The sequence below is a fragment of the Podarcis melisellensis genome (genome assembly GCF_964234715.1).
Source record: "Podarcis melisellensis genome assembly, chromosome: 18".
Classification (NCBI taxonomy): domain Eukaryota; kingdom Metazoa; phylum Chordata; class Lepidosauria; order Squamata; family Lacertidae; genus Podarcis; species Podarcis melisellensis.
In genome coordinates, this window is record NC_138536.1 from 3,428,910 (window position 1) to 3,452,124 (window position 23,215).

At 48.0% G+C, this 23,215-nt stretch overlaps 1 protein-coding gene across 1 annotated transcript in view; it reads right to left on the reverse strand.

Annotated features, from left to right (window-relative positions):
- Positions 1–1,976: 1,976 nt before the first annotated feature.
- The window catches only part of LOC309360830 (calcium/calmodulin-dependent protein kinase type IV-like), a 43,882-nt gene continuing 22,643 nt past the window's right edge, over positions 1,977–23,215 (reverse strand). Inside the window, exons 6-12 of the mRNA XM_081895750.1 lie at positions 22,153–22,225; positions 16,802–16,892; positions 15,722–15,796; positions 13,916–13,991; positions 9,735–9,861; positions 6,826–6,978; positions 1,977–4,437 (exon numbers count right to left, since the gene is read on the reverse strand). Coding sequence (XP_081751876.1) covers positions 4,168–4,437; positions 6,826–6,978; positions 9,735–9,861; positions 13,916–13,991; positions 15,722–15,796; positions 16,802–16,892; positions 22,153–22,225 — 865 coding nt within the window. The 3' untranslated portion in view covers positions 1,977–4,167. The remainder of the gene's footprint in view (positions 4,438–6,825; positions 6,979–9,734; positions 9,862–13,915; positions 13,992–15,721; positions 15,797–16,801; positions 16,893–22,152; positions 22,226–23,215) is intronic.

A 23,215-nucleotide genomic window follows, 5' to 3' on the forward strand; every position in this document is an offset into this window, starting at 1 on the left:
GTAAGTGTTCTGGTTCGTGAACTTTTTCCAGAAGTCGAACGTGCTCCATTTTGAGTGCCACGCTTCCGTTTTGAGTGTTACGCTGAGGTCTGTCTGTTTTTGCTATTTATTTTGAGTTTTTGTTTTTGCAGCTCTTTTTTGTTTTGTTTTTGTGAAGGGTGGAACCCAGTCCAGCTACTGATGGATTGATTGTGTGACTGCAGTACGTTGATTATTGCTTTCATTTTATGGGTCGATGGTCTTGTTAGATAGTAAAATTCATGTCAAATCGCTGTCTCAGGGGTTGTTTTTAAAAGTCTGGAACAGATTAATCCATTTTGCATGGCTTTCTATGGGAAAACACGTCTTGGTTTTGGAACGTTTTGGAACGGACTTCCGGAACGGATTAAATTTGAGAACCAAGGTACCACTGTAATCATGTTCACTCTAGCAGTGAAACCAGCCGCAAGATTGTCCTCTCGGCAAGGCCAACTGTTCAGGTGCGGATTTTGACGAGGTGGTAATGACCCAGTGGCCATGTCACACATAAACACACACATGACATGCTTTCTGATGGCTAGCAGCCACAATGGCTTTTGTTCCTCTTCCACTGTTGGAGGCAGTAGGTCTCTGAACAGCAGCTGCTGGAAGTCAGAAGTTGGGAGATTTGCTGTTGGTGCTGCTGATGCATTCAGGATTCAGGTCTTGCTTTATGGGGGGTGGGGAGATCAGGTTGGCCGCCGTGGAGACAGGATGTAGGTCTAGATGGGTCTCATGCTTCGGCCGGATCCGGCAGGCTCTTCTCATGCTTTTACGGTTGTGAAACATTGTGTGGATTTTTTTTTACGAGGCAGCGAAACTCCCATTTCTCACGAATGCCTCGAGGTATGGAAATTATCGCACAGAACCAAGTCCGGCAATTGTGGAGGGTGTTCAGAGGAACGGTGGCGTTCTTTCTCCCAAGTCAAACGACTAGCTGCTAGCTAGAATTGCTATGTTGGAGGCAGTACGACTCTGAACAAGTGGGGAAGAGTTGCTTTTGCGCTCTGGTCCTCACTTATGGACTTGCTTTGCAGGACTTTGGCCTGGATCCAGCAGCCAGGCTGTCTGTGGTTCCATTTATACAAAACTGTAGAATCCCGACAAACAGAAGGAGGATATTCCTCCTGTGAAGAAGCTAGGAACCCATGTTTCCCTGTGTTGAACTGCCGTCCAATGAAACGTCTTCTGTAAAGGTGTTTGTTTTTTAATGGGGAGATTCATTTTGCTGTTACCCCAAGCCAGATTGACAAATGATAGTGATCTCCATTTACTTCTGCCTCCAACATTAAGATCGGAAGCTTCTTGAAGCTCCTGCCTCCTTGCGATACTCCGCCAAGCACGCATTCTGATGGCGCTGCAGACTTCATCTCGACTATTTAATTTTTAAAAGGCTGTTTCAAAGGTTCAGAGGGCTGCACTTTCAGGAGAGGGGAGAACAGAGGTTGTGGAAAAGTCCTGTGGTGATAGATTAAGAGGACTAGTTATGTTTAGCTTAGAGTTGTAGAATTCTAGAGCTGGAAGCCTCTTCTGAGAGCAGATAATTCTGCTGCGTCTCTGCGGTAGGAGTGACTGAATCTGTGGTCACATGCCAATGCAGCAAGAAGGAGAGAGAACAGATTCACCTGCCCTTGGAAACAGGAGACAAAGCATGGCCCTAGCAGGGAACCACTGAGATAGACAGGCAACCTGCCCCCTCACTCTCTGAGTTTTGCCAGGGAAACTTTGAGGCTCCCTGGAGTGTTATTTAATTAATTAGACGTACGAATTTGGTTAAGGGATGCGGGTGGTGCTGTGGGTTAAACCACAGAGCCTAGGGCTTGCCGATCAGAAGGTCGGCGGTTCGAATCCCTGTGATGGGGTGAGCTCCCGTTGCTCGGTCCCTGCTCCTGCCAACCTAGCAGTTAGAAAGCACGTCAAAGTGCAAGTAGATAAATAGGTACCCACTCCAGTGGGAAGGTAAACGGCGTTTCCGTGCACTGCTCTGGTTCGCCAGAAACGGCTTAGTCATGCTGGCCACATGACCCGGAAGCTGTACGCCGGCTCCCTCGGCCAATAAAGCGAGATGAGCGCCGCAACCCCAGAGTCGGTCACGACTGGACCTAACGGTCAAGGGTCCCTTTACCTTTACTATGAATTTGTTTAATGAACTGAACTTGGGATATGTGGAAATCTAAAGCTGAGGATACAGTTCTGGGGAAAGCTCGTAACCTCAAGTGTTAAGAGAGTACCAGCTTTGTCTCTGGAACAATCTCCAGCGTTTATAAGAGGGTCATCTGAGACCCCTGCAATGTGGGACTCAGTGGGCTAAGTTTTGTGACCTGCGATAAGGCAGCTTAAGATATTCCTGGGGGATGAGGACGCAATGCAAGAAGTTTATACATCATGGAGGGTAGGGAGCCATGAATTCCTATGTCCACCGTTGGAGACAGTACGTCTCCGAATACCAGTCACTGGTTTTCTTTAACGGCATGAAGAAAGTGGACAGGAAGACATCATCTGCTTCTCATAATACTAGAATCCAATTTTGGTCACCCATTGAAGCTGGATGTCAGGGACGTCCCTTCCCAGAGCGACAACGAAGATGCTGGGGAAGAAGGGGGACAGGCTGAGGGGAGTAGAGGCTTGATTCCTGCCCACACTGAGAGTGATGGAAGCCTCTCGCCTCCTGGAATGCAGGCTATAAATTCCCAAAACAGTACAAGGCAGACAGAGCCTGCTTCAGAGGAGCTGCTGCTGTTAGATTTGGCTCAAGAGGAAGAGGAGGGGCAGGCTGTCCCAAAGTCTCATCTGGAGAAGATTGAGCCTTGAGGTCTCGGACTAAAACTACAGTGTAAATACTAAATAAACCTCAGGGTAATAAACCTGCCAGCTTGACGTGTCTTGGTTTGAGAGAGACATCATAAATCCTGACACTGAAGGGCAGAGAAAAGGAAGGACCTCCTCTTCACACTGAAGACCATGAAACTATGGAAGTTGCTCCCACCAGATCTAGTGGTGACCACCAGCTTTAAAAGGGGGTTAAGCAATTCACAGAAGAAGATAGGTGTATCCAGACACAGAGAAGTATGTGACCTGGCGTGTAGCACTTTATGCAACTGCTGCTAGGAAAATTAGAGCAAATTATATAGCCAAGGTAGCCATTAACTGTAAAGGAGATGAATTTATTTGATCCTATCTATCTACCTCTGGCTATGCTCTATCTTTGTCACCAAACTCTGAGTATAAATTGCACACTGTATTAATTGATATTGTTTTTAACATTAGTGACCATGTGATGATTTTAGCTTATGAATTTTATTGTTTAATGCTTTTATTTGTACGTTGGGGTACTTTTATAGCCCTGTTTAGAGTACGTAATGTTTTAATAATATAAATGTTTTAAGTCTTTTTTTATCAATTCAGTATATTTTCTTTTAATCGTCAAATAATTCTCTGTACATTGCGGCAGCCTTTGGCTATGTGTAATAAAACTGACTGAGACTGAGATAGGTGTATCAGGGGCTATGAGCCACGGTGGCTTTGTTCTACCTGCCCTGTTGGGGGAAAGGTGCTTCTGAAGACTAAGTCGCTGGGGATCACAAATGGCAAAGTGTGCTGTTGCAATCCTTGCTTGCAGGCTTTCCATCGGCGCATGTGGACCACCATGAAAACAGGACGCTGGGCTAGATGTCCCCACTCTGGCTAGATCCGGCTGCGAGGCTCTTCTGATGGTCTTAGTTTAAAAGCCCAGCTCAGGTTTTCTTCCTTTGATAGCCTTTTTCCTCTAAAGAGCCATTAGTTGGGAGCGGGATTTTAAAAATACGTTTTGGAAAGAGGACATTGTCAGAAAATTGTGGGACAGGGGGCGGGCGGAATAACTGCCGTAGATGACAACTTCTCTTCAACACAGCACCCTTTGTAAGCAAAGCTACACACTACGACATCACTGCCTCCTAACACCTGCTAGCTTTCAAAAAAGTTGCTCCTGCGTCGTCTGAGAACGCCGTCTTAAAACGCGCCAAGTGGCTTTGTTGATTTATTTCCACCCTTTCTTCTTCATCTTTTTTGTCTTCTTGTTTTGGTCTATCTGCTGCGGTGATGAGGACAGACTTCCCTCCCCTCCCTTTCGACGTCTGTCAGGAGCAAGGCAACCAGGCTTGCACGGGGCTAACTTTCGCCGCTGGAGCCGTTGAGTGCTGCGGCCGTGGCGCCGTGGCTCTCATCGAACTTCTCTGAGGCAGCTGGAGTAGGATCCGCCACCCCGCCGGTCCTGGAGGGCGTCTTCTTGTAAGCGTGGTCCTCAGGGAGGAGGGCGCCCTTTGCTCCTTCAACCAGTCCCGGTTCCTTGGGGGTGTCTTGGTGCCGTCCGTTCCTGGAGCTGTCATGGTGGCCATGATTGCCAAGCCGGCTAGATGCTACCACAGCTTTCATCGCAGCCTGTGTGAGACACGTTGAGAAGAGGGGAATCAATTTTTTTAAAAAATATTCTCACCAATTATTGCCATAACTTAATATTAGTTGGACATTTGGCTTCCAAAAAAAGTTCGCAAACCGGAACACTCACTTCCGGGTTTGCGGCTTTGGGAGCCAAAAATGTTGGAGTCAAAGGGCATTTGACGTAGTATCAACGCTAGTATATTTACCTAAGAACAATCAATAAAACAACAATAGGATATACAAAGAATAGAAATAAAAAATCAATTATATAAAATACATTTTAGGGTCCTGAATCAGCAGTCAAATAGTGGACCTTATTCTGATTGCCCCCGCTAAAAACCTTGCCACCTTTGCTGTCACCTGTTCATCTTGATCTGCCAAGAGAAAGGACACTGTGGCAGTGGCTCGGTGACCCAGAATGGACAATAAAAGAGGGGTGATAATATCATTCCTCAAGTCTTTATAATGAGTGCAAGCCAGAAGGGCATGCGCCACAAATTCGGGACTGCCATCTCCACAGGGACTGAAATAAACTCAGAGTCGAGAGTGGATTTCATGCTCTTTATTCAGCTCATAGTGGTGAGGAGGAATGAATGTTTCCCCAATGTATCTGCTTTATATACATTATTTACACAATGGGCTGCACGTGATTGGCTAATTCCGGAATTCTACTGTAAGCCAATCAGGTTGTGGATTCACTTCCATCTGGAGCTGGATTGGGTGGCTCCTGCAGACCAATCATACTGCTGCATTGTTCTAGGACCAATCAGACTGCTGCATTCTGAATCCTATTGTTCTAGGACCAATCAGACTGCTGCATTTTGGAGCCTATTCAACTTAGTACATAACAGGGACGTTTGCAGCGAGGTTAAAAACCACAACGCCTACCAAGTTAAAAAAGCTACCAGCCACCATATTCTGTGGCAAGTTTCTGTTGTTGTTTATGCACTTGTAATGAAAGAAGCCAGTAGTGATGTATGGAAGTGAGAGCTGGACCATAAAGAAGGCTGATTGCCGAAGAATGGATGCTTCTGAATTCTGGTGCTGGAGGAGACTCTTGAGAGTCCCATGGACTGCAAGAAGATCAAACATCTCCATTCTGAAGGAAATCAGCCCTGAGTGCTCACTGGAAGGACAGATCCTGAAGCTGAAGCTCCAAGACTTTGGCCATGAGAAGAGAAGACTCCCTGGAAAAGACCCTGATGTTGGGAAAGATGGAGGGCACAACGAGAAGGGGAGGACAGAGGACGGGATGGTGGGACAGTGTTCTCGAAGCTACCAGCGTGAGTTTGACCAAACTGCGGGAGACAGTGGAAGACAGGAGTGCCTGGCGTGCTCTGGTCCAGGGGGTCACGAAGAGGAGGACACGACTAAATGACTCAACAACAACAAAACCATAGAAATAAGCCTTAAGAGCTTTGGCAAAATCTGAGCTGAGAGTCTGAGCATTGCACCTGTGGGGGCATTCAACCTGGAAAGAACCTTGATATGAAATTCTTCTTCTTCTTCTTCTTCTTCTTCTTCTTCTTCTTCTTCTTCTTCTTCTTCTTCTTCTTCTTCTTCTTCTTCTTCTTTATTATTGAATCAAAGCATCCTTTGAAACAGTATTGCCCAAAGTGGGCCCCTGGGGGCGCTGGAACAATCTGGGGAGTCAGGAGTAGCCATGGGTCCAATTGGGGAGCACAGAATAAAATTAAGGGGTCTGTAGAAGCAGCCACATAATTTAAAGACGCCTGCTTCTTGGGAGAAAAGCAATGAGAAACTTAGACAGCATCTTGCCGACGAAGGTCCGTATAGTTAAAGCTATGGTTTTCCCAGTAGTGATGTATGGAAGTGAGAGCTGGACCATCAAGAAGGCTGATGGCCAAAGAATGGATGCTTTTGAATTGTCGTGCTGGAGGAGACTCTTGAGAGTCCCATGGACTGCAAGAAGATCAAACCTCTCCATTCGGAAGGAAATCAGCCCTGAGTGCTCACTGGAAGGACAGATCCTGAAGCTGAGGCTCCAAGACTCTGGCCACCTCATGAGAAGAGAAGACTCCCTGGGAAAGACCCTGATGTTGGGAAAGATGGAGGGCACAAGGAGAAGGGGACAGAGGATGAGATGGTTGGATAGTGTTCTCCAAGCTACCAGCATGAGTTTGACCCAACTGCGGGAGGTAGTGGAAGACAGGAGTGCCTGGAGTGCTCTGGTCCAGGGGGTCACGAAGAGTCGGACATGACTAAACGACTAAACAACAACAACAAACGAAACAAGAGGAGTAAGACTGGTAAGACTGCAGTTCATGCGTGTACATAGTGGCTGTGTTTTAGAGACTGTTGCTCCTCAGCTTCAGCTTATTGCCTCCATCTCTACACCAGCCCCGCCGCGGCTCTTTGTGCCATTACCTTCAGCTTCCGCCTCGCATTGAATTCCTGCAGCTTCTTCTGTGTGCTGTCCATGTGGGCGAACTTGGCGGCTTTGCCCATCACCCAGGGGTGCTCCAGAGCCTGTTGCACTGTGAGCCTCTTCTGGGGGTCCAGAACGATCAGTTTCTGAACCTGGAAAAGACCAGCGATGACAAGGTGGGTGATGAGGCCTGGATGCCTTGATTCTACTCAGAGGCTTGGATGCTTCTGGTACGCAGGCTAAGACCCTCCCTGCCCGCAGACTGTCTCTCCAGAGTGGTGCCTGCTCTGGTTATCTCCCGCTTGGACTACTGCGATGCGCTCTCCGTGGTGCTACCTTGGAAGGTGACCCGGAAACTACAACTAATCCAGAATGCAGCAGCTAGACTGGTGACTGGAAGCAGCCACCGGGACCACATAACACCAGTCTTGAAAGACCTCCATTGGCTCCCAGTACGTTTCCGAGCACAATTCAAAGTGTTGGTGCTGACCTTTAAAGCCCTAAACGGCCTCGGTTCAGTATACCTGAAGGAGCGTCTCCACCCACATCGTTCTGCCCGGACGCTGAGGTCCAGCACCAAGGGCCTTCTGGCGGTTCCCTCACTGTGAGAAGCCAAGTTACAGGGAACCAGGCAGAGGGCCTTCTCGGTAGTGGCGCCCTCCCTGTGGAACGCCCTCCCACCAGATGTCAAAGAGAACAACAACTACCAGACTTTTAGAAGACATCAGAAGGCAGCCCTGTTTAGGGAAGCTTTTAATGTTTGGTGTATCACAGTATTTTAATATTCTTTTGGAAGCTGCCCAGAGTGGCTGGGGAGGCCCAGCTAGATGGGCGGGGTATAAAATTATTATTATTATTATTATTATTATTATTATTATTGACATTATTACCGGTATGTCTGGATAGGTTTGCCTAACCAAAATTGACCAGGTGCTGGAAAGAGAACAGGGGATCCCAAAGTTTATGTGCTGGCACATGAAAAGATTTATTCCTTAGAAATGTAGGATAGGCATTATGTCGCACCTGTAACAATTATGCAGATTGAAGTGCAAAAGTGCACATATATGGAATACGGCAATTCTGCATGTAAACTGTCCCCAAGCTGTTAGGGTAAAGTATTAGGGTTTTGCTTTATTTACTACGTATTTATCTCGCTCCTCTGAAGATAATAATAATAATAATAATAATAATAATAATAATAATAATAATAATAATTTTTATTTATACCCCGCCCTCCCCAGCCAAGGCCTGGCTCAGGGCGGCAATAATAAAAACAAGTTGAATGATTCCAACTTAAAAACAAAAATTAAAATACAACATTAAAATAGTTAAACATTAAAATATTAAAATGTAGCCTCATATCAGGAGGAGAAAGGAAAAAGAAAAAACAAAGAGGGGGAGGGAATCAAATTGGCTCCAAACCAAAGGCCAGGCAGAACAACCCTGTCTTACAGGCTCTGCGGAAAGAAATCAGATCCTGCAGGGCCCAGGTCTCAAGAGACAGAGCATTCCACCAGGCCGGGGCCAGAGCTGAAAAGGCCCTGGCTCTGGTTGAAGCCAATCTAACTTCCTTAGGGCCCAGGACCACTAGGGTGTTGCTATTTATGGACCTTGAGTCTCTCCGTGGGACATACCAGGAGAGGCTGTCCCGTAGGTACGAGGGTCCTAGGCCGTGAAGGGCTTTAAAGGTCAAAAGCAGCACCTTAAATGTCCAAGATGTCCATCCTGGGTGCCCGGCACTAATGGGGGACGTGTGTGTGTTTTTGTTTGTGTGCACAAACTCAAGTATTGTTGATGCAAGCTGTGCGGGATGTAATCCACTGAGAGTGGTCAAGTACATTCATTGTAATGCTAGAGAAGACATGCGAGGGAATGTTTGGTCCAGCCAGTCGAAACGTCCTGTTCCTTCTGGCCTGGAGCATCCTTCCTTTGCATGTGACTAGTGAGTGGGTGTGACCTTTCCAGACCTAGTAAAAGGTCAAGGCATGCTCCTCCTCTCTCTCTTTTCCATCTTCCTTTCGTCCTGCGAACTTCCCGGACTGCTAACTGCAGTCGTCATTAGGTCATCCCACGTATAGGTTAAACCTGTTTGTAACCTGCTTGTAACTTTAAGCCTTAAGCCCACCTTCAGGGACCACACTGTGCTCTGCCTGATCATGAGTAAACTTCCTTTTAATTGCTTACGAATAAGACTGTGGTGTCTTTGTTCGTTTAGGAGGGATTCAAGGGGTCTTACCAGGAAAATATTAGAACATATTTCAACCTGGACAAGCCAGCTTGAATGGTGAATTGTCTTAAGAAACTCACACGAGTTTGCAACCAGTTTTCTGCTGTGTAAAGGGGAATGCGCTCTGCTAAGTAAAAGAACTTGCTAATGCAAGTTAGGAAGGATATTAATAAACAATATAGTTAAAGCTCTGGTTTTCCCAGTAGTGATGTATGGAAGTGAGAGCTGGACCATAAAGAAGGCTGATTGCCGAAGAACGGATGCTTTTGAATTCTGGTGCTGGAGGAGACTCTTGAGAATCTCATGGACTGCAAGAAGATCAAACCTCTCCATTCAGAAGGAAATCAGCCCAGATCGTGAAGCTGAGACTCCAATATTTTGGCCACCTCATGAGAAGAGAAGACTCCCTGGAAAAGACCCTGATGTTGGGAAAGATGGAGGGCACAAGGAGAAGGGGACGACAGAGGACGAGATGGTGGGACAGTGTTCTCGAAGCTACCAGCATGAGTCTGACCAAACTGCGGGAGGCAGTGGAAGACAGGAGTGCCCGGCGTGCTCTGGTCCAGGGGGTCACGAAGAGGCGGACACGACTAAACGACTCAACAACAACATCCTCTCCTTCCACCCTGAACATTCCCACAGGCTGGCTCCCCTGTCTGGGTAGGGCTCAAAGCAACTCACCAAATCCTTGGCGTTGAGAGACACTTCATCCCACCACGGAGAGACAAACTCGTAGTCACAGTTTAGGATCCTGCTGTACATATATTGGTCTCCTCTCGGGTCAAAAAAAGGCTCGAAGCCACAAAGCCTGGGGAATATTTTTTAAAAGAACAGAAGAAGAAGAAGAAGAAAACACCTGTAAATGGTTTACATAAAATATTGAGGAGAAATATTGATGATAAACAGACACACACAGGCCGACGTGTGTTGTAGTTACCCTCAAATTAATAAAGCTGTAAATACCTGAGGATTCTGCCCGCTACCTCTCTCTGTGAGTTACTGATCTGGGAAGAGGAATTACCGTATTTTGTGCTCTATAAGACGCACCAGACCACAAGACGCACCTAGTTTTTGGAGGAGGAAAACAAGGGGGAAAAAATATTCTGAATCTCAGAAGCCAGAACAGTAAGAGGGATCACTGCGCAGTGAAAGCAGCGATCCCTCTTGCTGTTCTGGCTTCTGGGATAGCTGCGCAGCCTGCATTCGCTCCATAAGACGCACACACATTTCCCCTTACTTTTTAGGAGGGGAAAAGGGAGTCTTATACAGCAAAAAATACGGTAATTGCTAAACCACATGATTTCAGCAGGCACACATGCAAAGAATAACTAGGGCTCCAGAACAATGCCACCTCACCACCCCACAAAATACTGAAGTGCAACTGAACGATCCATCAATCTACTTGCAAAACTCATGTGATTAATCGACTAAGGTTTCAATAACTGGGCACCAGTCCCTGCAGAATCCTAAACCTCTGAAGATTCCACTGCTGAAGTAATGGATCTGACGTTCGAGGGGGGTAGCATGTTTTTCAAGTTCATGCTTGCTTTGCTGAAACATAGGCTTAAAATAAGGGAAGGTAAAGGACACCTGGATGGTTAAGTCCAGTGAAAGGTGACTACGGGGTTGCAGCGCTCATCTCACTTTCAGGCCGAGGGAGCCGGCGTTTGTTCACAGACAGCTTTCTGGGTCATGTGGCCAGCAGGACTAAACTGCTTCTGGCGCAACAGGACACTGTGACAGAAACCAGAGCGCTCATGGAAACACTGTTTACCTTCCCGCCGCAGTGGTACCTATTTATCTACTTGCACTGGCGTGCTTTCGAACTGCTAGGTTGGCAGGAGCTGGGACGGAGCAACGGGAGCTCAGCCCGTCGCGGGGGTTCAAACCGCCGACCTTCTGATCAGCAAGCCCAAGAGGCTCAGTGGTTTAGACCACAACAGCACCAGTGTCCCTTAAAATACAACAACAACAACACACAAATCTGCTGCTTGGCTGTCCTCAGCATCAGTGTCTATTCAGTCGGGGGGGGGGGAGTTTTGGGGGAAGGAAATACTCATCTGCTTGCTGCAGAAATGTTTAAGCAAAAAGCCTCAGGGCTGCATTTACTTTCAACTTCGCTAGAGATTGTGTGTGTGTGGTTTTTTTTTTGTAAATCCTAACAAGCCAAACCAATGGAAACCCAACATATTCTGACGGGCTGTGACCGCCATCTGTTTCATTTAGGTCAATGGAAACAGCGGCAGTGAGCAGGAGAGAGAAAGGAGGTCAAGTCTCCTTTTGTCAGTGTCGCTGCAAGGGAGGGTACGGAAAATGGCTAACCTTACGCTTGCAACATCCGTCACCCAGATCCTTCTGTGTTTTGATGCATGCAGTTCTCGGGGGGGGGGGGGATTCATGTTACAGTACCGCCTTAGTGAAGTTCTCTCCCCTCCCCACAAACAACAGTGCGTCCTCCAAGCTCCCTCCCCAGCTGTTCACATCAGCACAGCTTCATTCATGTCAGGTTCGTTTTCTGTTTGTGTACATGCCAGAGGGGCATCATGTGGGATGTGATCCATGAGAGGCAGTCAAGTACTGCATTCCTGGTAACGCTAGAGAAGACACGCGAGGGAGTGTTTGGTCCAGCCAGGAGGAACAGGAAGCATCCTTCCTTTTGCATGTGATAGAAGGTGGCCGTGACCTCACCTGTCCAGGTAACGAAAGGACGAGTCACGCAGCACCCTTCCCTCTCTTTTTGACTTCCTTCTTCGTTTGACCAGCTTTTAGCTAGGACTGCTCTGCTAGCTCTCAGCTAGCAGAAGCACTGGGATTCTTTACCCAGATGGGGTAGATCCACATGTACATATTTGTAACTAAGTCTGCCTTAAGGAATCCAACTGTGAACCGATGTGTGTCAACTTCTTTTATTGACTTCGAATAAGATTGTGTGGCGTCTTTATTCTTTTAAGAGGGATTCAAGGGAACTTGCCAGGAACGTACAATTCAATCTGGAGACAGAGTGAGTTGTATAATAGTGAGCGGCTCACACGAGCCTGCAACCAGCTATCTGCTGGGCATGTAGAAAGGGGAATGTAACTCTGCTAAGTAAAGGAACTTGCTAGCGCAAGTTAGGAAGGATATTAATAAACAATATATCCTCTCCTGCCACCCTGAACATTCCCACACATCGGTGGGGCAGTGGGATGTCTTTATCCTCGTGCAAACATTCTCATACCTTAGCTAGAAGTGACTTAGAAATGGCTTAGGGGCTGCAGTCAGTGAGGCTGCCTTGAGAATCAAGGAATCGTAGAAAAGTAGAGTTGGAAGGGACATTGAGGATCATTTAGTCCAGTGCAGGAATATGCAGCTGTCCCATACTCCTGGAACTGTTTGAAAACCAAGGCGCGGCTTCCGATTGGCTGCAGGAGCTTCCTGCACTCAGTCGGAAGCCACGGCGGATGTTTGGCTTCCGAAAAACGTTTGCAAACCGGAACACCAGCTTCCGGGTTTGCGGCGTTTGGGAGCTGGTTTGTTCAGCAGCTAAATCATTTGTGATGGCCTGGGAATCTGATTCAGAGGCTGAACCAGAAGAATCCCAGCCTGCACAGGAGTCCCCGCCTCCAGGGCCGGCTGAGCCGGGGCAGGGGCTTGAATATGAAGGGCCTGCACCTGTGCCGGATCCTCAGGAGCAGACACCAGATGAATCCACTCTGGCTCCGGAGGCGATGGAGGACCCATTGCCTACAGGTGCGCCTCTCCCAGCCCTGTTAGGGGAAGGTGAGCCTCCCCCTGGGTCCAGTAACCCTCCAGCCTCTCCTGAGCTGCAGAGGCTCAGGGCAGAGAAGCGGAGGGAACTGGTTTCTCCTGGGAGGAGTGCTCGCCTTAAGGCCAAGAGAGGTGGGTCACCTGGGGGCCGGGGCCGCCCCTGGCCTCAGAGAAGAGAAAGAGGGCTGCATCAATAGGAGTATAGCATCTAGATCAAGGGAAGTAATAGTGCCACTGTATTCTGCTCTGGTCAGACCTCACCTGGAGTACTGTGTCCAGTTCTGGGCACCACAGTTCAAGAAGGACACTGACAAACTGGAACGTGTCCAGAGGAGGGCAACCAAAATGGTCAAAGGCCTGGAAACGATGCCTTATGAGGAATGGCTAAGGGAGCTGGGCATGTTTAGCCTGGAGAAGAGGAGGTTAAGGGGTGATATGATAGCCATGTTCAAATATATAAAAGGATCTCACATAGAGGAGGGAGAAAGGTTGTTTTCTGCTGCTCCAGAAAAGCGGACACGGAGCAATGGATCCAAACTACAAGAAAGAAGATTCCACCTAAACATTAGGAAGAACTTCCTGACAGTAAGAGCTGTTCGACAGTGGAATTTGCTGCCAAGGAGTGTGGTGGAGTCTCCTTCTTTGGAGGTCTTTAAGCAGAGGCTTGACAACCATATGTCAGGAGTGCTCTGATGGTGTTTCCTGCTTGGCAGGGGGTTGGACTCGATGGCCCTTGTGGTCTCTTCCAAATCTATGATTCTATGATTCTATGAAAGGCCAGTCAGCCCGGTCCCAGGTTGTGGCAGCAACATCGTAGGAAACCTGTTTCCGCCAGCACCTAGACCTGTTCTTCCAGAATTCACGACCTTGCCTGGCTCCTCGCTTTGGACCCCACTTGGCCCTTGGTGGACAGTCTCCAGACCCTCGACCCAGGACCGGACTCTGACCACGCCTTGCGGTAACCCCCCCCCCGGGACCAGCACACCATTTGAGTACCAAGGTACCACTGTAGAGGCAAAAGCATCTCGCCCATTGGGCCTGCACACGGATGAAGCTGGAAGGAGGGGAGAGGAAGGAGGAATCGCGATGTGTCAAAGCATTTTAACGTTACTCACAAGATATATGTGATGACACCGACAGACCACATATCCACTTCTGGGCCATAGGGAGAACCGTGGAGAATCTCGGGTGCTGGAGGCGTTGGAAGAGTGAAATAAAATTTGAAAAAAGCAAGAAGCACAGGCAGCTAGCATATGCATCATCCTTCGCCCACCCGTTCCTCTCTCTCTCTCTCTCTCTCTCTCTCTCTCTCTCTCTCTCTCTCTCCCCCCCCCTCTCTGCTCCTTTCGCGCTCTGCCATGCTTTCACACCTGCCGCAGTTAGTTTGTGGGAGGCAAGTGGGAGGCGTTGACAGCCTTTGGAAGCTGCTGAGGCGGCGGCGGAGGAGGCATATTCTTAATTTACCACTTATTCCCCAGTGAGTTGCATGTGTGCATGAGATTTCGAAAGGGCGAGAAAGACTTAGCTCCTGATGGAGGAGGAGGAGGAAGGGAAAAGCTCACAAGGTCAGGCACAGATCTTTGCAGGGCTGGAAGGATCTCTCCAACTCAGTTTCCCCATCTTGAATCCTTGCAGTGATCTGTGAATTCGTACCGTGTCCCCTCTCCTCCAGGAGTAAAACACCCCCAACCCCCCTCAACTATTCCCTGTAAAGCTTGGTTCCCAGACCATTTATCATCTCGGTTGCCCTCATCTGTGAATGTTCCAGCTTGCTAATAATAAAATAATAATAATAATTTTTATTTATACCCTGCTCATCTGGCTGGGTTTCCCCAGCCATTCTGGGCGGTTTCCAACAAAAGATTAAAAATACATTAAAACACCAGTCATTAAAAACTTCCCCAAACAGGGCTGCCTTCAGATGTCTTCTAAACGTCAGATAGTTGTTTATTTCCTTGACATCTGGTGAGAGGGCATTCCACAGGGCGGGCACCACCACCGAGAAGGCCCTCTGTCTGGTTCCCTGTAACTTTGCTTCTCTCAGTGAGGGAATGTTCTTCTAAAACTGTGGTGCCCAGAACTGGACACAGGACTCTAGGTTGGGGGGGGGTCCTGACAAATTTAATATTTATTTACTAATTTTATATACTGCCCTTCGTCGTAAGATCTCAGGGTGGTTCATGGAATAAAGTGCCGGATAAAAACATGGAGATAATTAAAACAAAACAGCAAAACAATGGCATTATTATTATTATTATTATTATTATTATTATTATTATTATTATTATTTCTATCCTGCCCTTCATCTTTGTTTAATAATAATAATGACATTGTTTTGCTGTTTTGTTTTAATTACCAGTATCTCCTTGTTTTTATTTTGTTTTACCTTGTTTTACATCCCAGGCTGATAGGTGCTGGGGCTCTATAGTGGTACCAGTGGCGTAGCGTGGGGGGTGCAGGGGGGCCGGCCGCACCGGGCGCAACATCGGAGGGGGCGCTAATCTAGTGGAAGAGACTCGAGTGCTAAAATCCACGGGTTAGGGGGCACAAATTATTTGCCTTGCCCCGGGTGCTGACAACCCACGCTACACCACTGAGTGGTACCTCGGGTTAAGTACTTAATTTGTTCCGGAGGTCCGTACTTAACCTGAAACTGTTCTTAACCTGAAGCACCACTTTAGCTAATGGGGCCTCCCGCTGCCGCCGGAGCACGATTTCTGTTCTCATCCTGAAGCAGAGTTCTTAACCTGAAGCACTATTTCTGGGTTAGCCGAGTCTGTAACCTGAAGCGTATGTAACCTGAAGTGTATGTAATCCGAGGTACCACTGTATTATGCCCTCTCTCTTGTTACACAGTTCTATTTTCGACAGCCCCTAAACTAGCTGGGTCCCCCCTTGCTTTTGCTCTTTCGCCCACTCACCACAGTATCCAGGGGTGCCACACACTGTCTTCATCGTGTCCTGCTCATCCACAATCTTGGACAATCCAAAATCACCTGGTGCAAAATGGAGAGGGAGGGGCATATTTCAAAGGCGACCCCGTTAAAACAAATGGGATGCGCTCTGTTCCCTCCCCACAGCCCATCTTTCCCACTAGGATGGCTGCACCCAGGTGAGATGTGGCCAAAGGAAGCACAGCCTCTCAAAAGATCCAGAACGGTGTTTTCCCGAACTTGGGTCTTCAGCTCTTTTTGGACTACAACTCCCCTCAACCCTAGCTCATAGCTGTCAACTTACAGATTTGAAAATAAGGGACCAGCAGCCTTGAAAATAAGGGACCTGCAGCCTCACCTGTTCCAGGCACTCCAGTCTTCCTGTCCTGCAGTCTGGTCAAACTCATGCTGGTAGCTTCGAGAACACTGTCCAACCAACTTTGTAACCAGAGGTTCAACTGAATAGAATCTGAATTACATGCACCACAAGGCCTATGCAGCCTCAACTTAAGATGGCTCCCCAGCCTGGCTTTGCACTGCAAAGTTTGCAGCAGCACGTGCAATAAAATGGCGTCCAGCATTCAAAACCCCCCTCAGTTTGCATTAACTAGCCACACACAAGGCATGCAAGCTCCGCACCCCAGTCGTTCTCAGACTTCTTATTGGGTGAGCAACACAGCCAAGCAACACAGTTGGAGCCTCCCTCCTCCCTGGCCGGCAGGGAGGGAGGGAGAGGAGCTGCTTCCTTTGAAATTTAAGGGACATCATTTAAGGGACATTTAAGGGATATCTATCAATAAGGGACAGCAGCGGGACATGGCACTGGAATAAGGGACTGTCCCTTCAAATAAGGGACACTTGACAGCTATGCCCTAGCTAGCAGGGCCAGTGGCCAGGAATGATGGGAATTTTAGTTCAAAAACTGCCGGAGACCAATAGTTTGGGAAACACTGATCCAGACCCCTCTGGCTCCCTTAGATGCCCAGAGTTGGCATGGAGCCAGCAGGAAATATTATGAGACAAAGCAGAACATTTGCCTGGGACATCATTTGCCTGGGGGAAACGTACCAATTTTGAGAGGAGCATCTGGCGAGAGATCTGCGTAGAGGAGATTCTCCGGTTTCAGGTCACGGTGGACCACGCCATTTGCATGCAAATACTGCGGAAGACAACGAGGGGAAAGGTGAAAATACCCTCCAGGTGGTGTTATTTTAATTAAAGGTAAAGGGACCCCTGACCATTAAGTCCAGTCGTGGCCGACTCTGGGTTTGCGGCGCTCATCTCGCTTTACTGGCCGAGGGAGCCGGCGTACAGCTTCCGGGTCATGTGGCCAGCATGACTAAGCCGCTTCTGGCGAACCAGAGCAGCGCACGGAAATGCCGTTTACCTTCCCGCCGGAGCGGTACCTATTTATCTACTTGCGTTGGTGTGCTTTCGTACTGGTAGGTTGGCAGGAGCAGGGACCGAGCAACGGGAGCTCAGCCCGTCATTGCGGGGATTCGAACCGCCGACCTTCTGATCGGCAAGTCCTAGGCTCTGTGGTTTAACCCACAGCGCTACCCGCGTCCCTGTTATTGGGTTACATGCATCATGGGAAAGCGAGCCTCGGTTTTGGAACGCTTTGGTTTCGGAACGGACTTCCGGAACGGATTAAGTTTGAGAACCAAGGTACACATTTGAGGTTCCCAGAAAGTGGTGTTCAGAGGCCTCGCTGCCCCTCGACAGCGTAGGGAGAACACAGAAATGTCAGCGCAACCGGTTTCAACGCGGGAGACAATCCGTGACAGTCGTCAAAATCCACCCAAACTGTTACAAGCTGAACTTTGCTTTTATTTTTGCCCCCTAGAGTCTGCAAGCCATTTGTACGATTCACTCAGCTTGCAGCCTGCTTTAATCTTTCGCTGCTAGGGCGCTATCATTCTGCCTGCGCCGCCGAATGGTGGAGTCGAAATCTCCGCAGAGCATTTACGTGGGATACTGTCCTTTAGGATTTTCCTCACCTCATTAAAAACCAAAAAGAAAGGAAGAGGAAAAAGAATACCCTTGGTTTCCATGGAAACAGTCTCACACTGACCTTTAATAAAGAGAAAGGGTGACCTAGCTAATATTCTCTGTACGTAGATGTGCCCATATATAGATAAGATTCTCGCACACACATGCAATCAGTGCTTTTTTTCCTGGGGGGTACGCAGGGGTACGAACACCCCAAACATTTTGTGAATCTTCGTACTTTTGTCCATTTGCTGTGTTTATTTTTCCTGATAAAACGGTGATCTTCTCGAGTCAAAATAAGAGTACCCCTAAACATTTTTTATAAGAAAAAAGCACCACATGTAATATACGTATACGTGTGGCCAACGTTAGTCCAACTCAGGGCAGACACTTTGAAATTATTGCGCATGTCTACGGTTACGAGAATTACAAGGTCTAAGATATAAAATAAATGTTCATAAATGTACCAGGCAAACACATACATAAATATAGAAACCACATGTCTGAAACAGTGCAGGAAAACAGCCCTAAAGCCATTTTGACTCTTTCAGTGACCTCAAATATTCTTCTGCAGTTTGGATGAAAATGGGAAAAGCCCTGTCTCTCCGCTCACAAATCCTGCCTTAAGGGCACATTTGTATATGAATAGGGTGAGCCTGTGACCTGGACTCAGGAATTAAGTATTTATTTATCACAAAAGAATGGCCAGGATGGCCAGGTAAACCCAGGTTAACAGGTTTCCTGCCAGACAGGATTCTGCTGTAGACCGCCCCTTCTGTGATGTACGTATGATGTTTTGGGGGGTGGTCTTGAGCTTGGGGACGCGGGTGGCACTGTGGGTTAAACCACAGAGCCTAGGACTTGCTGATCAGAAGGTCGGCAGTTCGAATCCCCGTGACGTTGCTCGGTCCCTGCTCCTGCCCACCTAGCAGTTCAAAAGCACGTCAAAGTGCAAGTAGATCAATAAGTACCGCTCCGGCAGTAAGGTAAACAGCGTTTCTGCGCTGCTCTGGCGCCAGAAGCGGCTTAGTCCTGCTGGCCACATGACCCGGAAGCTGTTTGCCGGCTCCCTCGGCCAGTAAAGCGAGATGAGCGCCACAACCCCAGAGTCGGCCACGACTGGACCTTAATGGTCAGGGGTCCCTTTACCTTACCTTGAGCTACAGGGGAGGCAATTTCAAGAGTCTATATAAGGGCTTACACACCATTGTTCTGGGTTCCTCCTCCCTCCTGCGTGGGGGGGAGTGGGGGACCCTTTTCCAACAGTTTAATAAAGAGCAGGCTTACTAGCTGCTTTGCTTCTCAATATTCTCTGGTTGGCCTCTGTTATTTTCTCCTACCGATGGAGAACCTACATAAGGACTCTATAAGGGGCCTTAGATACCCTGAAAGGCAGGCTTCCTCAAACTCGGCCCTCCAGATGTTTTTGGCCTACAACTCCCATGATCCCTAGTTAGCAGGACCAGTGATCAGGGATGATGGGAATTGTAGTCTCAAAACATCTGGAGGGCTGAGTTTGAGGAAGCCTGCCTTAAGCGAAAAGGAGCAAATTTTTCTTATAACATCTACCTAAGGTGTCTTCTCGGAGTAGGACTTAGCCACATACAACCCGGAAGATAGACACACAGACATATGTACAGTGGTACCTCGGGTTAAGTACTTAATTCGTTCCGGAGGTCTGTACTTAACCTGAAACTGTTCTTAACCTGAAGCACCACTTTAGCTAATGGGGCCTCCTGCTGCTGCTGCGTCGCTGGAGCATGATTTCTGTTCTTATCCTGAAGCAAACTTCTTAACCTGAAGCATTATTTCTGGGTTAGCAGAGTGTGTAACCTGAAGCGTATGTAACCTGAAGCATATGTAACCCAAGATACCACTGTATCTTTACAGAGACACGCACACCAACTCCTTTTGAACTTTTGGGCTCGGGTTTTATAGATCCGATGGCATCAGCTGACCTCTCCTAAAGGTTAGCTGATCTCTGGTGCTGAAGGTAGCTTAGTGCTGATTGCCCAGGTGAGATGGGTCCTTACCAGGTGTGCATTTGTGTGCCAGCAGGGATGCGGGTGGTACTGTGGTCTAAACCACAGAGCCTCTTGGGCTTGCCGATCGGAAAGTCGGCGGTTCGAATCCCTGCGCCAGGGTGAGCTCCCGTTGCTCTGTCCCAGCTCCTGCCAACCTAGCAGTTCGAAAGCATGTCCCAAAGTGCAAATAGATAAATAGGTACTGCTGTGGTGGGAAGGTAAATGGCGTTTCCGTGCGCTCTGGTTCCCGTCATGTGCCAGAAGCAGTTTAGTCCTGCTGGCCACATGACCCGGAAAGCTGTCTGCATACAAACGTGGCTCACTTGGTCTGAAAGCAAGATGAGCGCCGCAACCCCATAGTCGCCTTTGACTGGATTTAACTGTCCAGGGGACCTTTGTTGTTGTTTAGTCGTTTAGTCGTGTCCGACTCTTCGTGACCCCCTGGACCAGAGCACGCCAGGCACTCCTGTCTTCCACTGCCTCCTGCAGTTTGGTCAGACTCATGTTTGTAGCTTCAAGAACACTGTCCCACCATCTCGTCCTCTGCCGTCCCCTTCTCCTTGTGCCCTCCATCTTTCCCAACATCAGGGTCTTTTCCAGGGAGTCTTCTCTACTCATGAGGTGGCCAAAGTCTTGGAGCCTCAGCTTCAGGGTCTGTCCTTCCAGTGAGCACTCAGGGCTGATTTCCTTCAGAATGGAGAGGTTGGATCTTCTTGCAGTCCATGGGACTCTCAAGAGTCTCCTCCAGCACCAGAATTCAAAAGCACCAATTCTTCGGCGATCAGCCTTCTTGATGGTCCAGCTCTCACTTCCATACATCACTACTGGGAAGACCATGGCTTGAACCATACGGACCTTTGTTGGTAAGGTGATGTCTCTGCTTTAGGGGACCTTTACCTTTTACCTTTTGTGTGCCAGCTATTAACCCTCGCAGGACTAACTTGTCCTGCCCTACAGCAAATACCCCCCCTCTCCCCCCTTTTGTTCCGCCTGGTGGTCCCTTGGCAGCCGCTTTCTCTGGCTCCTCTCACCCAAACAAACAACAGATGCCGTGCAAATTGTGTTACCAGCCTAGGGAGCCGCTGGTGCCAATCTTAATTTCACAGGTTGCCGATTGCAAGAGATTGGAAAGACGGGGAGCTTTAAAAGATAGTGACAGTTAATAAAAATGAAATAAAACACACACACACACCAGCGAGGCAGGAGGTGGCCGTTTCACTCACGTAGGAAGGTATGAGAAAGGAACAGCTCAGCTTTGCAAGGATTAGCATAAATGGAACTTTTGAGGAAGTTGCCGAATTTTGGTCTGCCCCGCATCCGGGGATTGTGTGGCATGGGGGCCTTGTATCTCACTAAGGCTGTGAAAACATTATCTGCTAGTTTGTTCTTTTTCTCAGTCTGGAGCAAAGCTGGTTTGGGGGAGGAAGCCGCCTCAAAATGCAGGGTGTGCGCACTTGAGCGACTTCAAATTCAGCAAGGTTGTTCCTCCGCTCTGTGATTTGATACTCGAATTGCTGCACAGACCAGAAAAAGGGCATCCGTGTTTCCACCCGTTGCCCATTCCCTGATTTGTTTCCCTGCGCCGAACTCCGGTTCCCTGAAGCAGCCATCCGAGTGTGTGCTCTCATCTGAGCATGCTCAGTGGCTGCCTGAAAGGGACACACCTCAGCTCGACTGCAATTTCCATTTCCCATTCGGAGGGAAGCTGGTTTGCAGGAAAATACACATTTAACCATATTTGCACATCAGTTTCTAATGCTGTGAGTGTCCTCTATTTCAGAGGCTTCTACTCTGCAGCCTCTTTTAATTGTTTTGACTGCGAGTCTTTTAGTTCTAACGCTTTTACAGTTGTTTTAACTGCATGTTTTATTTGTTTTTAGTTCTTATCTGTTTTAATTACCCATCCCTTATCCGTGTTTAATCTTGTATTTTATTCAGATGTTTTATCCTATGCTTGTTTCTTTGTCCTTATGTGCTCCAACATTTATCAGTTTAAAAAAAAATCCTAACTGCTATTTTATTTATATTTTTTTTTAATCCTGGTCTGTGACCGTAATAAAGTTCATTCATTCATTCACATTGAACAGGAATATCTCTCAGGAATCTGCAGGGTATAGATTGATTGCAGCTAACACCATTGTGTGTACTCAGCTTCCAACGTCAGTGGTGGAAGCGTATTGGAGCCAGAGTATTATGTACACTGGTCCTGAAAGACCTGCATTGGCTCCCAGGACGTTTCTGAGCACGATTCAAAGTGTTGGTGCTGACATTTCAAGCCCTAAACGGCCCTTTATCCCTGAAGGAGCGTCTCCACACCCATCGTTCAGCCCGGACATTGAGGTCCAGCTCCGAGGGTCTTCTGGAGAGAGAAAAAAAACTGAACAGGAGAGAGGGATGACTTACGGAAACAGCTTCCAGGATCTGCTTCACCACGTGAGCTGCGTCTTTCTCACTGTAGAAACCCCGTTCAACGATCCTGAAAGAGGGCAGAGGGGGGCACAAAGTGTTGGGTTCGAATGTTGCCATGTTTTCACTTTGCCACTAGCTACTCTACCTAGTGTCTAAGGGACACAGGTGGCACTGTGGGTTAAACCACAGAGCCTAGAACTTGCTGATCAGAAGGTCGGCGGTTCGAATCCCCGCAACGGGGTGAGCTCCCGTTGCTCAGTCCCTGCTCCTGCCAACCTAGCAGTTCGAAAGCACGTCAAAGTGTAAGTAGATAAATAGGTACCGCTCCGGCGGGAAGGTAAACGGCGTTTCTGTGCACTGCTCTGGTTCGCCAGAAGCGGCTTAGTCCTGCTGGCCACGTGACCCGAAAGCTGGACGCCGGCTCCCTTGGCCAATAAAGCGAAATGAGTGCCACAACCCCAGAGTCGGTCACGACTGGACCTGGTGGTCAGGGATCCCTTTACTTTTACTTTACCAGTGGGAAGAGCAAAAGGAGATGTGAATATTTGGGGGCATATTCCTCATCATGATCCTCAAGGCGATGCATTGATTTCGTTGAACTTATTTTATTCCTATTGTTTATTTCGTAAAATTTATACTCTGCTTGAGCGGTAAAATGGGTCCCCTCTGAGTATGGCTCTCGTTGGAATAGCAGTAATATTGAAAGAGTTCAACCAGTGCAGCCCTGGTACCTCTGCATAGAGTTCATTTTGCTAACTGTCAAACAACATTTTATTTTAAAAAATAAATACAGTTTTTGTATATGAGACGAGATGGTCTCTGCTCATGTGCAAAGCGCACGTTTAAAAACAAAGCTCTTTGCACACTTGGAGCAATGAAGTGTAGATAACTGGGCATTTGAAAGGACAAGCTTTCTGGCACTGGAGTGAGCGGAGCTTTTTTTTAGTGAGTGCGATGGAGGGAGAGAAAAGGGATCTCAGGGAATCTGCAGCAGGAATTGACAGTGATGGTCGAGAATGGCCATCATAAAGTACCATTTTTTTTTGCTCTATAAGAC